Source organism: Gopherus flavomarginatus, chromosome 7 (assembly GCF_025201925.1).
Source record: "Gopherus flavomarginatus isolate rGopFla2 chromosome 7, rGopFla2.mat.asm, whole genome shotgun sequence".
Classification (NCBI taxonomy): domain Eukaryota; kingdom Metazoa; phylum Chordata; order Testudines; family Testudinidae; genus Gopherus; species Gopherus flavomarginatus.
In genome coordinates, this window is record NC_066623.1 from 103,921,562 (window position 1) to 103,937,025 (window position 15,464).

The following is a 15,464-nucleotide window of genomic DNA, read 5'->3' on the forward strand; positions in this document are numbered from 1 at the left end:
GTTATAGTTAGATAGATAGCTCGGGTTTAATGTTACACCATTAATGCACATTGCCAGTTCCCAGCGTAATGAAGTGTTTTTCTACCACCGCCTCCTTACAGGCCTGCAACACGTCTCTATGTGCAACCTGAGACATGGGAACAGAGGGGCGGGGGGAGACTCTATTGTTTAGGAACATTGGAGAAATGTGTGATCACCTGACCTCGGCTGCTTGCCGGTGTAGCCTTTAGTAATTAAAAAGCATTATTAAATCTCTCTACCCATTTTAATCATTTAATATGTTTATTGTCTAGTTCTCTATAATCAAATCCTTACTTAAAGTTTATAGTTACTGTTTTTACATTTGTTTGCTTGGGTGAGTTTGAATTATTTGTGAGTTCATGCGTGGTAGCTACTGCCTTAGTGTGATGAACCCCTTGTCTCACTGGAGGCACCGCCAAGTAGCTTTAGGCCTCAGCACACCAAGCAGAGAAGAGTCGGGCACCTACCAGCAGCACCGTGAAACTAGCCCAGGCAACAGAAACTTGGGGACTGCCCACAGACCATGAAGTGCCAATCTCCTATACATACATCATACAGCTACTGAGCCAGTGCCAAACGGGGGGGTTACATTTGTAGTGGTGGGTTAGTTACACAGAGGTTTGCAACCATCAGTCTGGTGCAGGTCTTCGGTTTTAAATATAGAATAAGGTTCTCAGAGAGGGAACAACTAGCCCCATTGCACACAGGGTGTAGGGTAGGCTCCTAGTTACACTGTTAAATATAAATGGCCAGTTCCTCAGCCAGTGAAAATCGACCCAGCTCCAGTTGACTTCACTGGAGGTACATGGGCCAACATCAATGCACCGTGGGCTCCATCCTGCCCTGAGAGGAAAACCCAAATCGGATTGACTTCAGTGAGGTTTTCACAGCTGTATCTGAGGTCGAAATTGACACTGCTGTGTGCAATGTGGTGCGCTAAGGTTCCTGTGGCTGCCCGTTTGCAGTTCCTGATTTCTGTGTGTTTCAGACTGTAACCTTAAACTAAGCTGTTCAGGTTACTGCAGTGACTGGCTACATTAGTCTCAGTGCCGTCACGCAGAGATCCCAGCCACGTGGCTGTGTACTTGGTTTTTTTCAAACCCGCAGGCGCGCTGTTCTCAGCCTGCACCAGCCACGGCCTAGCATGCTCCCATTGTAACCTTAGCTGAGCACTCGTCTGGTGCTGCCTCCAGAAACCGAAGGCGTGACATTAACAGAGCAGCTCCCAGAGGGAGGGAGGGAATGGAACTTGGCCCTTAAAATCCAGCCATGCCCACATGACAGCTGAAGGAAGGAGGGGCTGACGCTTACATAAAGGCCTCCCTGTGGTACAGTCCCCAAAGGCAGGCAGTGCTGGGCTGGTAGCTGGGGAGCCCTCCAAGGCAGAGCTGTTAGAAAGAAGCTGTCCGAGAATCAGGCCGATGTATGTGTCAGCTCCTCCCTTTGGCGCATGTTTGAACTTTAGGCACCGTCGGCCTTCGGCAAGAGTTTAATCATTATAAACTTCCCCAGCCTCAGGGGCTCAGTTTTCTGTTGAAGGTAGCTGGAATTTCGTAACACAGCTGCCCAAGAGTGGGTGCCCTCGGAGGACTGGCATGGTTTCCAGTCAGAGGAGGTGTGCTTCCATTGGAGCGACAGGAGCAGCGGTGATTGGTGTCTGCGTTGTGGCGGTGATTTCCACCTGCATCGCTCTGGCTGTGTGTCTGACCGATAACAGGAATCCCCCCCAAGGTACAAAGCCAAACCAGTTAATGCTGCTTGACCTTAGATTCTGGCTGATTGGCTCCAGAGGGTGCATTTGGGGAAAAGTGGCTAAATTATTTGCATGGGGAAAAGCAGCAGAAACAAGATAGGAGCCAGCTGTGCTAAAGGGGGAGGGAGTGGGGAGAGAGAAAGTGATGACACTGAGGTACGATAGATGTAATGATGATTGTGCGGTGGCTTTGTGGATCAGGAAGAATATCTCACACCATTCATTGTGGAGGAACAGCCTTCATTCATTAAAAATAAATGGCGTAGGTGGAGTCTGTCTGCAGAAAGGATCTGTATGGAAAGCTTCCCCAGAAGTGACACGTCAGTGATAATATAAATGCCATCCCAAACCTATGTAAACATTGACTTTACAGGTGGGATACCTGCCCTTTCAAACTGATTTAAGCTAAACTTAATATACAATTTGTCAGCCTGGAGAGGGGATTTATATTTTGTTTGTCTGCCTTTGATGGTCTGTTACTGACACAATATTTAGAACTGGGGGACTACACCGAGCAAGGAGTTTTTAAATTAGATTTTTAACCACTGCCCTTGCAGGGATCAGTGTCTACATTGTTAGATCAAAAATGGGTATTGCAGGTAGCCCAGAGGGCTCTTCACTGCATTGTCATCTCATCAGCACCCTTCAGGTTAGTCTCTGCTGAGACTTTCCTAGTTCTTACTGCAGGTGCGAACACAATGAGTCACAGGATAGTTCCTCACAACTTACAGTCACTCCCGGCTCTAACTCCATTGTGTCACAGCCAAAAAGTCTACCTAGTCAACAGGTGTTAACCCTTCTTTCCCCATCCCCACTCTACTGCAGTTTTCCACTGAAATCAGAAAAATGAGAGAGGAAACCTGTTGTGCTACAGAATATGTCCTGTCTGGACAAAAATGTTTGGGAGCAGTCAAGCAGTTCTCCTATTACTTCCCTTCAGGTCCCACTCTTCAAAAACCCAGATAGTGCTTGGGTTAGTTTCACATTTGTTTCCCAAAATTAATTGCAATTAGTCATACACTTAATTGCACTTTTAACCAAGAATAGAATACCATTTATTTAAATATTTTTGGAGGTTTTCTACATTTTCAAATATATTGATTTCAATTACAGTACAGAATACAAAGTGTACAGTGCTCACTTTATATTTATTTTTTATTACAAATATTTGCACTGTAAAAAAAAAAATATTTTTCAACTCGCCTAACAGCACTACAGTAGTGCTATTGTAACGTCGGCATGCGGGATCAAACTGGGGACCTCGGGAGCTAAATGCATGAGCCTCTACTGCATGAGCTAAAAAACAGCTGGCTGTTAACTAAGGCTGTACAGCAGACTCATTTCTCTCTTTCTCTTGATGCCACTAGATAGGACAGCAGGTGTGTGGGTTACACTCTCTCTCTTTATCATGAAAGTTGAACTTACAGATCACTGCACTCAAAATTAAATAATGTACAGCTTTAGAGCCTACAAGTCCACTCAGTCCTACTTCTTGTTCAGCCAATCACTTGAAAACAAGTTTTTTTTTACATTTGCAGAGGATAATGCTGCCCGCTTCTTGTTTACAATGTCACCTGAAAGTGAGAACAGGTGTTTGCATGGCACTGTTGTAGCCGGCCTCGCAAGATATTTATATGACAGATGCACTAAAGATTCGTATGTCCCTTCATGCTTTAACCACCACTCCAGACAACATGTATCCATGCTGATGGCAGGTTCTGCTTGATAACAAGCCAAAGCAATATAGAGCAACATATGTTCATTTTCATCATCTGAGTCAGATGGCACCAATAGAAGGTTGATTTTCTTTTTTGGTGATTTGGATTCTGTAGTTTCCACATCTGAGTATTGCTCTTTTTAAGATTTCTGAAAGCGTGCTCCACACCTCACCCCTCTCAGATTTTGGAAGGCACGTCCGATTCTTAAACCTTGGGCCAAGTGCTGCAGCTATCCTTAGAAATCTCACATTGGTACCTTCTTTGTGTTTTGTCAAATCTGCTGTGAAAGTGTTCTTAAAACGAGCAACATGTGCTGGGTCATCATCCGAGACTGCTAGAACATAAAATATATGGCAGAATGTGGGTAAAACCGAGCAGGAGACATACAGTTTTCCCCCAGGGAGTTCAGTCACAAATTTAATTAACACATTTTTTTTAAACAAGCATCATCAGCATGGAAGCATGTCCTCTGGAATGGTGGCTGAAGTATGAAGGGACATAAGAATATTTAGCATATCTGACATGTAAATACCTTGCAATGCAGCTACAAAAGTGTCATGCGAATGGCTCTTCTTATTTACAATGTCACCTGAGAGTGAGAGGTGGGCAGCATCATCTCCTGTAAATGTAAACAAACTTGTTTGTCTTAGCGATTGGCTGAGCCAGAAGTAGGACTGAGTGGTCTTGCAGGCTCTAAAGTTTTACGTTGTTACATAACTGCATTCAAAATCAAAACAAAAAAAAATCTACATTTGTAAAGTGCACTTTCCCTATAAAGAGATTGCATTATAGTACTTGTAGGAGGTGAATTGAAAAATACTTTTTTTTTATTTTTACAGAGCAATATTTGTAATAAAAAATTATATTAAGTGAGCACTGTACACTTTGTATTGTGTTGTAATTGAAATCAATATAATTGAAAAATGTAGAAAAACATCCAAAAGTAAACATCAACTGGTATTCTATTGTTTAACAGTGGGATTAAAACTACAATTAATCACAATTTTTTTTTTAGTTAAGTGTGTGGATTAACTGCGATTAATCAACAGCCCTGAAGTTACTTATTATGAATCTTCCTTGGTATTTCAGACTCTGCACCCAAACCAGCCTTTGAGACAGACGGAGACCTGTTAGAATATCTGCTAAATCTGGGGAGCATTGACAAGAAGGATGGATTGCTGGTCACCTGGTATCATTCTGCAAACAAAAAGAGCGAGCTGGCAGCTGCCTTGAAGAGTAAAATATAGTTTTTCCATCTGCAATAACCTGTGTAGCTAGGAAAGCCAAGATAACGAGGGGAGTTGGTTCTCACACTTCAGGGTGTAATCAGATCACCTACAGGAGGCAGAAAGGAATTTTCCACCCCGCCTTTCTCACCGGGTACAGCACTGAACAATTGACTACAGATTTAGTGGGGAGTTTTCCTTCCTTTGAAGCATGGCCAAAGGCAGGATGCCGGACTACGTGCATCAGTGGTCTTGCCAAGTCTAGCAAATGCTACGCCCCTGTCCTTTATGTTTCTAATTACATGAGATTGAAAAGCCATAAGGTCAAACCCTGGTTCCATTGATGTCAATGGCAAAACTCCCAGTTGACTTCAGTGGGGCCAGAATTTCACTCAGGAGAGTTAGCTGCCAGCGCACAACGTAGGGAGCTCAGGCAAACACTGAGCATATTAGATTTTGGAATTAGTTGATCAACTGAGCATATGTAGAGTTTCTGTAGTGATTCATTTATCAGTGTATCTGATTGGGGCAAAAAAAGATATGTCCTAGCCAAAAGACAACGCTGAGGGGGATTTCCAACATTGAAGATAAAACTAAATGGTTTGAAACTGGGCTTTGTACTAGCAAAAAGTAGAGTACTTTAGGAAGAGAAGAGGTCTGCTAAAGTTTAATGTTCAGATGAGAACATCGTTCTACACCCTGAATCAAGCAGCAGAAATCCCGGATATGTTGAAAGGCGGGCTCACCTAACGTGATAAGCAGGGCTTGCTTATAGCTTCAGGAGATAAAGCTACTCTGTAAAAGTTGATGGTTTTGTGCCACGTTCCCCTGAAGCAGTTTTATCTTGTGGTTATAATGTACAGGAGGAAAGTACAGAAAGCTCCATGGTGATGCAAGACAGCACCCCCTCCCCAAATCAGATTTTTCTGACCTTATGAGATACATTGTGGATTAGAGGTTTATCTGCTAACTCGGGGTCATCACGGAGCATTTGGAATCTTTCTGGAAAGAAAAACTGGAACTTTCCAGTCTGGTATCACTCACCTGGAATGGCCAGGGACTAGTTACAGCTGGAAGAGAGGAATCTCAGTAATAGCTCTACCCAGGAATTGGTGGGTAGCACCAGGCTTAGAAGAACCCCCCTTTTGGGGTGATTAGGGGACTGATCTGAAGCCCAGTTAAATTAGAATCATAGAATATTAGAGCTGGAAGGGAGCTCAGGAGGTCATCTAGTCCAACCCTCTGCTCAAAGCAGGATCCATCCCCAGCTAAATCCAAAAGTAGTTTTTCACCCTAGATGGGATTAATAGAAAGATTCCCATTGACTTTAAGGGGCAGTGGATCAGGCCTTTTGCTATCACCTCCCTAATCATTTAATAGACTATAGGGGTTCATCCGTTCCCAGGCCATATTTATGATCAGAGCAGGAACTATTAGCCTGGAACTGTTGGTGAAGCTGCTAGCTGCCTTGTAGGTGACGATCCTGCTTAAAGAAAGAAATTGCGGTTCCTTGATCTAGCACAGGCAGGAAACATCACATATGTATGTGTGAGAGACACAGGGCTTAAGCCTCCAAGAGCTAAGCACCGGGTCCCCTATCCAGCAAAGCACTTAAGCACATGCTTAACTTTAAGCACCTGAGTAATTCATCAACTTCAGTATGACTAACCCACCAAAGCATTTAAGCATGTGTAAATGAACAGAGTGCGCAGCACCTTGCAGGATTGAGCCCATAGGCAGGGCCGGCTCCAGGGACCAGCTCAGCAAGCAGGTGCCTGGGGCAGCCGAGGGGAAGGGGCAGCACCTCGAGCTCTTCAGCGGCAATTCGGCGGTGGGTCCCTCGGTCCCTCTCAGAGGGAGGGACCTGCCGCCGAATTGCTGCTGAAGAAGAAAGCGGCGCAGTGGAACTGCCACCGATCACTTTTTTTTTTTTGCGCCCGCCGCTTGGGGTGGCAAAAATGTTGTGAAGACACTGATGAGTGTGGAGGGTGTAATTTACATACACAGACTCCAGTCAAGGATTCATACTGTGAATTCATTGTGCACACAGGTGATGCTATGGTCCTGGAAGCAGATGTCAACATAGAAGGACACAACACCCATAATGAGACCGACAAGCCCATCATGGCCCATCCCCCCACTATTTACAGTGACAACTCTTTTCAGGAATGGCTGGATGTCGTCCTTAACTCATCCAGCAAAGGTAATATAAAGTGCTGTACCTTTAAACAAGCTGATGTAACCCTTTGCCCGAGTGGTCTATGAACATATGGAATTCAGAAGAATGGTCTTCACACCCCATTGGGCAGGGAATGATGGGCAGTGCTGGGGACCAGCAGTAGGCAATGTTAAAGACATCATTAATTATTTGTAGGACCATAGTGCCAAGGAGCCCTAGTCCTGGACCAGGACCCCACAGTGCCAGGTGTTGTACAAACAGACCTCCTATTTTCATTTGTGCGTAGTTGACCAGCTGCTACTATCCCATACCAATGGAATTTCTCAACGGATTCTCTCTTGGCCAGGTGTCAAGCTGGATTTCAAAAGCATCAAGGCAGTTGACCCATCTCTGGATATTTTACTAAAGAAATCCTCAGAAGTGAAGTTCAATAGACCTCTGTGGTTAAATGCAGATATTCTAATGGGTCCCAATGTCCCCGTAAACACTGCAGTTAACGCAAGTTTGTGAGTAAAACGCATTTTTCTTAAATCACTTTCATGGCTTATGTTGCACTTCTCAGTTACTTATATTCCAGCACGTACTGATCATGGCCATAGCTTTGGAACAAAATAGTTGGTTACACATTAGCAACAATCCTCTACCGCTATGAGAACTCTAAGAGCCCAGGAAGCGCCAAGAGTGGAGTTCAGCTAAAGAGCTGACAAAGGTGGGCAAAAAAAGCTTATATAGGTAAAAAGAAGAAGAAAACCAACCATTTAAGATCCCAGGTCACTGAGTGCCTGATCCAGTGGCTATTCATGTGAGTGGGGGGCTTTCAACAGGCTTTGGATCAAGCCCCTGGAGAACATATTTAGGTTCCAGAAATCACTCCTTCCTCCAGTTGACCGCTGGAGCCCTGCATTTACTAATCCTCAGTTACCCAGTAACAGTGGGTAACCCTGTTAGCCAGGGCCACTTGAAAATTTTCCATTGAAACTGTTTTTAACAGAAAATTATGGTTTTAAACCTAAAACAAATTTTCTTGGCAAAAAGTCTCCGCTTTCTGCGGAGAATTTTGACTTTTCATTTGAAAAAACCCGACAAATTCTGATCTGGGGCCACAGCCATGATGCCTCCTGGGAGTTGTAGTTTGGCGGTTTCCTGCCCCCATTCTTCTCTGGGAGCTGGGATCTCTTGCTGGACTGTTTCTCCCAGGACCATTTTATAACCAGCTCTTCACCTGAAATGGAGCAGAAATTACTCTAAAAACCCTACAGAGTTTCTATTTTCTATACAATTGTTAAATCAAACTCTGGCATTTTAACTCAGGATTTTAATACCCCACTTTTTTTTTTTTTTTTTAAGAGTTGGAATGGCTAGCCCAGCCCAAAGTCCAAACTTTCTGAGGTTCACTGACACCTACACTCTACAGTTTTGTAGTTTTTCCAAATTACTAAGTCTTTTACTCCATCACTCAAAATACATGGGAATCTGAGCATGGGCTGGGGTAAAGTTCACCTTTTTATTCAGAATTCTGTCACCAGACAGATATTTTCACTCAGCACCATTTGCAGTCTTATGTGAATCAATATAGAGGCCAGTTCTGCTTCATATGAGGAGCAAACCAAGGATCTAATGGGTGGTTGAGCTACAGTAAAATCTACCTGTCCATGGCAAATTTCCCAGTCAATATACACCACTGTGATGCGTTTCTACCATCTTCTGCCCAGACTCTCATCCGTTTCCCAAAGGGGAGTGGGGGGGAGTGCTTGCTGTTGGAGCTGTTCGGAGAGTTGCCATGAAAAGTAGCATGTGTAGCACAGTATATATACAAAGAGTGCCATCTAGTGGCATCTGGTGTGTTCTTATGTTTGTAGGTTTAATAAAGTTGTTTCCTGGCTTCTTGTGTGCAGCTCTGAACAGTAACTGTTGCTCTGTACGTGATTCGTTTAGATTCCTCTCACTCATCCAGGAGAAGTACCCAAACTGCACTCTCTCTCTAGGGTGGACGACCCTCTACTCATTTCTGTTCCCCAACAAAACCTACACTCAGGAAATGATTCATGAGATGCACAGCATCGCGGGGACACTGCCCCAAAGAGTCACCTTCCCCGTCAGGGCCGTCATGGTGAGATTGGCTTGGCCTCATTTCAGCTGGCTGCTGGCTCAGTCTGATAGGTAAGGAGTTAACAGCACATGTTCATCTTTAGTCTTTCAAGCAGGATTGACTAAACCACTTGAAACGGTGGTTCTCAACATTTCCAGATGACCTTTCAGGAGTCTGATTTGGCTTGAGTACTCTTGGTATCACCTCACTTGAAAACTACTTGAAAACAAAATCAGAAATAAAAATACAAAAAAAAAAAGTGTCACAGCCATACTAGTATTGAAAAAGTGCTGACTTCCTCATTTTTACCATATAAAATTAATCCATTAGAATAGAATTCTAAGTATTTCCATTTCCCAGTGATGCTTGGGCCAGTTTTTCACTGGTGAGCCTGGTCTGAAGCCCAAGCCCTGCTGTCTGGAACTGAGTATGTAACTTAGTTTCACGGGGGGACCCTATGGCGTGGGTCCCCAGGCAATTGCAGCTGCAAGGCTGGCATTAGGAGGTGGCAAGCAGTGCAACCCCCCTAAAACTGTCCCATGACCACTTTGGGGACTGCAAGTCCCAGATTGAGAAACACTGATCTAGAGGAGTTGAGTACTCTGTAGATGTACCCCTGGTTGAGAACCGCTGACTTAAATGAACAGTACCGGCCACCAGCACCTTGCCTACACTGTAGCTCCAAGTGGTCAGGCCTCCAAGTACAAATTATTCCCATGTTGAAGAAACCTTTCTGTAGTCAGACACTTGCAACCGAATAACCCTCCTACAGTGTCTCTTGTTAAAAACTGCTCAGAGTGCTGGACAGTATTGTCTTTCCAGATTCCTAAACCTTATTTTCAGAACTAAACCCTTCCACTTGAAAGGGACCAAACTAGCAATAGCTAATTAGACCACTGTATCTCCAACTATTGAAAAGCCAGGCAGAGAGCCTGCAAGAACCCCAGGCCAGCTCAACGCTCTCTCTTCTCCGCAGGTATAGCCTCACTCTGTGGCAGGGGAAGACGGATCCAATCAGAGTGAAAGATCTCCTGTTCATTCGGGATAACAGCCATGCTGAACAAATCTATTATGACATTTATGATCCTGTTCTGGCTCAGTTCAAGGAAGTAGCATGTATGTTTGTATTACAGTAGTGCCCAGAGGCCCCAAATGAGATTGGGACCCTATTGTGTTAGGTGCTGTACATACACACAGGAGGAGAGAGAGTCCTTGCTCCAAAAGAGCTTATCTAAATAGACAAGACAAAGAAGAAACCAAGGCTCAGAGAGGGGAAGTGACTTGTGTAAGGTGACAGCAGCTCAGTGGCAGAGCTGGGAAAAGCAGCGAGGGCTCCTGACGCCCATTCCATGGCCCTGTCCCCTAGGCCACACTGCCTCCTAATGCTACACCACTTTCAAAGGGGCTCAGACCCATGGTGGTGAGACCCTTTAAGTGCGCCTTGGCCAGCAGCTATCTGGAGCCCACTTGAAAGAACAATTGTGAAAGGCAGAGAAAATGTCCTGGCTCTATTTTGATGTGCACTGAGGGTGCTAAATACTGTAAATAGGCACATGCTATGGGCCCTGAAAAGAAGTTTGTTTGTTTTAAAGAAAGGGATTGTGCTCTTTTTTCAATATACAGGAGGCCTGGAAAATTGCTTAAAGGTTTCTTCCGCTAGTTGTTTTACCTTGAAGATATCATAAGTCTGGTTTCCAGTTAGCGTTGCTGGAAGACTTGTTGGGGCCATAAAGGATGGCTGAGTAATGGCGCACTCTGACCGAAGAGGCCCAGGTGTTGAATAGAACAAAGGCATCCTTTCTCCCAAGCTTCCATTACCCAGTAGAGTTAAGTAGGTGTTAACCAAAACAAATTCCCAGAGTTTTAAACAGTCTGAGCTAAAAAAAATATGGTCTTCCTCCTTCAATAGCTCCTAAGCTAGTCCTTTGTGAGGTCATGATTTCATTGGATCTCTGGCTTCTTCCAAAGTAGAGCAGACCTACATTTCTAAAGTCAAAATTAAGTAGAAGAATTAAAAAAAAAAAAAAAATCAATTCAAGGTTTCCATTATACATCAAAAAAAACAAACAAGGAATCATTAGAGAGACAATAATCCATCTTCTCCCCTGCCTTTTACAGGATGACTAACCTGCACAGTCAGGAAGTACTGGTCCCAAGTTCTGCTCTCAGGTGGCTCTGTACAACACATGAGATCGGCAGAATTTGAGGCCGACTCTTTCAGTCTGGGAGCAATGATTCTCTCTACCTTCCTCTACCGCCTCCCAAACAAGTAGGCACCTTTCTCTCAGAAGTGTAGTTTATCCTCCTTGCACCAGAGGGGAAGGAACAGCTGTACTCCACTTAGTCAAAATGTGGTTTTATGGGTCTCTGGAACAGAGATCCAGCATAGCTTAACAATCCTGTGTACTATTTAAGACTATTAGCTAAATTGCTGCTTACTGGGGACACATTTAAGCTAGGTCAAGGGACTAAGCAGTGTTCAACTATATGTGACATTCTAGGCTGTGATCTAGTTTGAGCAGGGTCAGATGACAAAGTGGTAACTACTGTCTACACTGCAGTCTCAACTGTTACCATAATTGGTACAGCTGTAATGATAAGTTATGGCTCCTACATCGTATCCTACTGTAGCCACAGCCCTAAAGACAAAAGCCTACACCGTACCTCGAAAAGGAATGATTTTACTCAGCATTTTTCCCTCTCTCAACCCAACAGTAAAATCAACAAGAAAGAGACTCTACTATCCTGGAGGCAATTTGCTAGATTACTTTCACCCAGCAGACTCCGATGAACTATGGATAGAGTGGTATGGGATGGATCACTATGAGAACAGGCTGGAAACACTGTCAATTCTTAAAGGTGAGTAACACGTCTTTCCCCATGTGCCATTAACACAACTGGGTGGGGTTTTCATAAGTTGTCACAGACTTGGCGCTTCCTAAGAGTTGTAGCTCATGCTATAGTTCTCAGAGTAGGGTCACTAAGTGCCGGTGAACATTTGTGGTTGCCTGTAAACCCAATTTACAGACAGAGCAGTGAGGCAGGTTAGGTAATTGAGAGCTTGGGAGTGGATGAGAGGAGTAGTCTATGCATCTCCTAGAACAAAGCCTGCAGAATGTGTTGCAAAAAACCACCATAATAATGAGAATAGTGCAAGGAGAGAGGGTGAAACATGGGAATATAAATAGGATTAAACCGAGCAAAAGCATATTTAAAATGATTAACAGGAGAAAAGTACCAACACTAAGATCTATGAATAGGGGCCTACCAAATTCACAGTCATAAAATTTCAAAAATAGTTAATTTCATGATTTCAGCTATTTAAATCTGAAACATCATGGAGTTGTAATTGTAGGGATCCTGACCCAAAAAGGAGTTGTGGAGGGGGAAGGGGGTGTTGCATGGTTATTGTGGGGGGGGGGGGGGTTGCAGTACTGCTACCCTTACTGCTGCAGGTGGTGCCGCTGCCTTCAGAGCTGTGCAGCTGGAGAGCGGTGGCTGCTGGCCGGGAGCCCAGGTTCTGAAGGCAGAGCTGCCGCCAGCAGCAGCAGCACAGAAGTAAGGATGGCATGACATGGTTTTGCCACCCTTACTTCTACACTGCTGCTGGTGGGGTGCTGCTTTGAGAGCTGCTCTCTGGCCTCCCAGCTCCAAAGGCAATGCTCAAATAAGGGTGGCAATACTGTGACTCCCTTGCAACTCCCTTTTGGGTCAGGACCCCCAGTTTAAGAAATGCTGGTCTCCCCGTGAAATCTGTATAGCATAGGGTAAAAGCACACAAGAGACCAGATTTCACGGTCTGTGGTACGTTTTGCATGGCTGTAAATTTGGTAGGGCCCTGTCTATGAAATCGTCTCTGAAAACAGTAGGAGGAGACCTATTGCTAGAGTAATATAAAACCAGGCTGTTTCAGGCAACGGAGAATCTATATGAGGAACAATCCTAAATTAGGTCAGAAGCAGGATTAAGATTATCTAATGCTACTGGTCAAAAGGCCAAAAGGTGGAAGATTACCTCTTACCCTACCATGCATCTCACAATGCTACCAGATATGAATCAGTTATTCCCCTCCAAATTACTAATTATCTGGAGAGGATACACTGGGAACTGGTGGACGATGCATAGAGGAGAAAAGCACTTGTTACCTGCAGTTAAGAATGCATGTTGAATCAATTATACAGACAATCAGTGTATCTATCATTTTGTTGTATATTAATTAAATATCATATAGTCCAATGAAAATGAGCTGTTGAATTGTTTCTAGCCAAACACATAACGGAGACACAGTTCATTTCCTCCCTTTAAATCTTAGTGCTAATTACACCTAACAAATGCACTGATACATTAAAGGGGTCACTGAGGCTCAGGCTGTTATGAACTATCTCCCTTTGCTTTATTCTCCAGATACGAGGGGCATGATTGCCCTGGACATTGCATTACAGAATAGCACCACTGGAAAGCTCATTCCTGTTGCACTGTCTCCATCAGCAGGCCTCCCGCTGGAACAGTGTCTAGTTACAGTATCCAGACATCTCAATCCTTGGGGCATATACCTGAACATAACAGAACCCAGAGCACTTCGCCTTACACTGGAGCGCCTTAGTAAGCTATATGCCCAGAATCTCTTATGGAACCCCATCTGGATAAGCATGGCGCTCTCCTTTGGAAGCTTTGAGACACCAGGATACATGCAAGGTGAAGAATTCCTAACAGCCATCAACAGCATTTTCCCATACATTACCGTAGCCCCTGGCTGGCCCAGGGAAGCGATAACTGCTGGTTACACTGACCCACTGATAACCGATATGCTCATACTCTGTAAGGATCTCTGGCAACAAGTGTCATTTCAGCTGGAGGCTGTGCCCCTGAGTAGATCATGGCTGGCGACTACAAAGCTGTTGGAGATTTCACCCAGCTACACATCACTGTGCAACACAGTTACTCTGAGGGTAGCTACTGCCATGGCTTCCCAGGACTCCGGTCTATCCGAACACACACACAGAAGCGGGTCTATTACAAGATTCCGAGACAATGCAGAAATGCTTTGAGGGCGAATGTCTTAACTTCTTAGAACTTCCCTGAGAGCCTGGTAAGTGACCCAAGTTTTTCCAGGGCCCATTGTTAGCAAAACTTCTGAGTGATCAGCCTTGGCAAGCATTACTCTGGCACTCACAGTAGTGGTAGGTCTGTCACTGACTCCTCCACATGGGGGCCTGGGCATGAGGGCTATTCTTTGAGTAGAGTTTAATTTATTTGGTTGTACTTTTTGCTTTGAACAGGTCTCCCAAAGAGATCCCCCACCCCCATTCCTTTTCGTTTGTAGTGTCAGCCTGCTCAGTAGTTCACATACTGGCGGGGCAGAAGGGACGGTCTTCTCTCTTTAAGGATGGTTGGTCTGTGGTTAAGGCAGTGCACTTGGACTCAGGCGATCTGGGTTTAAACCCTGGCTCTGCCACCACACACAGTGACCCTGAGCAAATCCAATGGGGTTAGATTATCAAAAGAAGCTCAAACCCCCACAGCTCCCATTGGGATGCTTCTGACTAGATTTTTGGGATCTCAGCACCCAGCATACCAAGCCCTTTTGAAAAAAAAAAAAATCAGTCCTTAATATCTGTGCCTCAGTTTTCCCCACCTGTAAAATGAAGATAGTATTTCCTCTCTCCTACCTTTTGTTCATTTTAGCAGATTGTAAGCTCTTGGGGGCAAGGACTGTCTTGCTGCAGGTAGGTATAACCTCTAAGAGTTGCTATCAGACAAATAATTGTTTTAAATAAATGTCATTTCAGCTGCTTGAGCTGGAGGCCTGTCTTGCTGGACACAGTTTGGTTGTGGGGTTTTATCTACAGCTAGTTGTTGCTAAGGTGGAACTCCCCACATAGCCCAGTTTCTCCCCCTTTCTCCTCGGAGGGGGTTTTCTTTACAGTAGTTTGCTTCAGGTTACCCCCAGCACATACTCTAGCTCCTCAGCATCCAGCTCGCTCCCATCCCAGTTTCACAGGGGCTGTATAGTTTGTGATCAACCTCAACCACAAAGTAATGAAGTGGTGGGGAGAGGGGCATATTTCTTCTTCCCAGCTAGGATCTGCCAGGACCTTTCAGAAAAGCATAGGTATCAAGAGTGCAGGCCCAGTGTATTTTTGGATGTGCTTTGTCACTTCTCCATACACACCTGTGGCCATAGTCAGCAGCAAGCCATCTTGAGCCTGCCTGAAGAGATCTAGAGCTCAGCCCCGAATCCCAAAGACGCCTGGCTGGGATGACTAACATTTTAATCAGATACTTGAGTTGCACAGTTGAACACCACAGACTGAAGACCCACAAAAGCAGAACTGGAAATCCATCCCCTTCGTTTTGCTTTAGTTACCAACAAAGGGGGGAATTCTTCAGACAGCAGCAGTGCAGGTTTAAAAATTCTTAAACCAAGACAAATCAATTTCCCACAGAAAACAGTTCAATTTCCCTTACTCTTGGGCTG

At 44.6% G+C, this 15,464-nt stretch overlaps 1 protein-coding gene across 1 annotated transcript; it reads left to right on the top strand.

The window, feature by feature from the left end:
* Positions 1-1,616: 1,616 nt before the first annotated feature.
* FAM151A (family with sequence similarity 151 member A) lies at positions 1,617-15,437 on the top strand. Its single transcript, XM_050963663.1, is given in 9 exon segments — positions 1,617-1,752; positions 4,582-4,728; positions 6,769-6,921; positions 7,244-7,403; positions 8,833-9,057; positions 9,963-10,102; positions 11,702-11,845; positions 13,391-13,903; positions 13,906-15,437. Coding segments are annotated over 9 exon segments (1,770 nt in total). The 3' UTR covers positions 14,058-15,437.
* Positions 15,438-15,464: the final 27 nt, after the last annotated feature.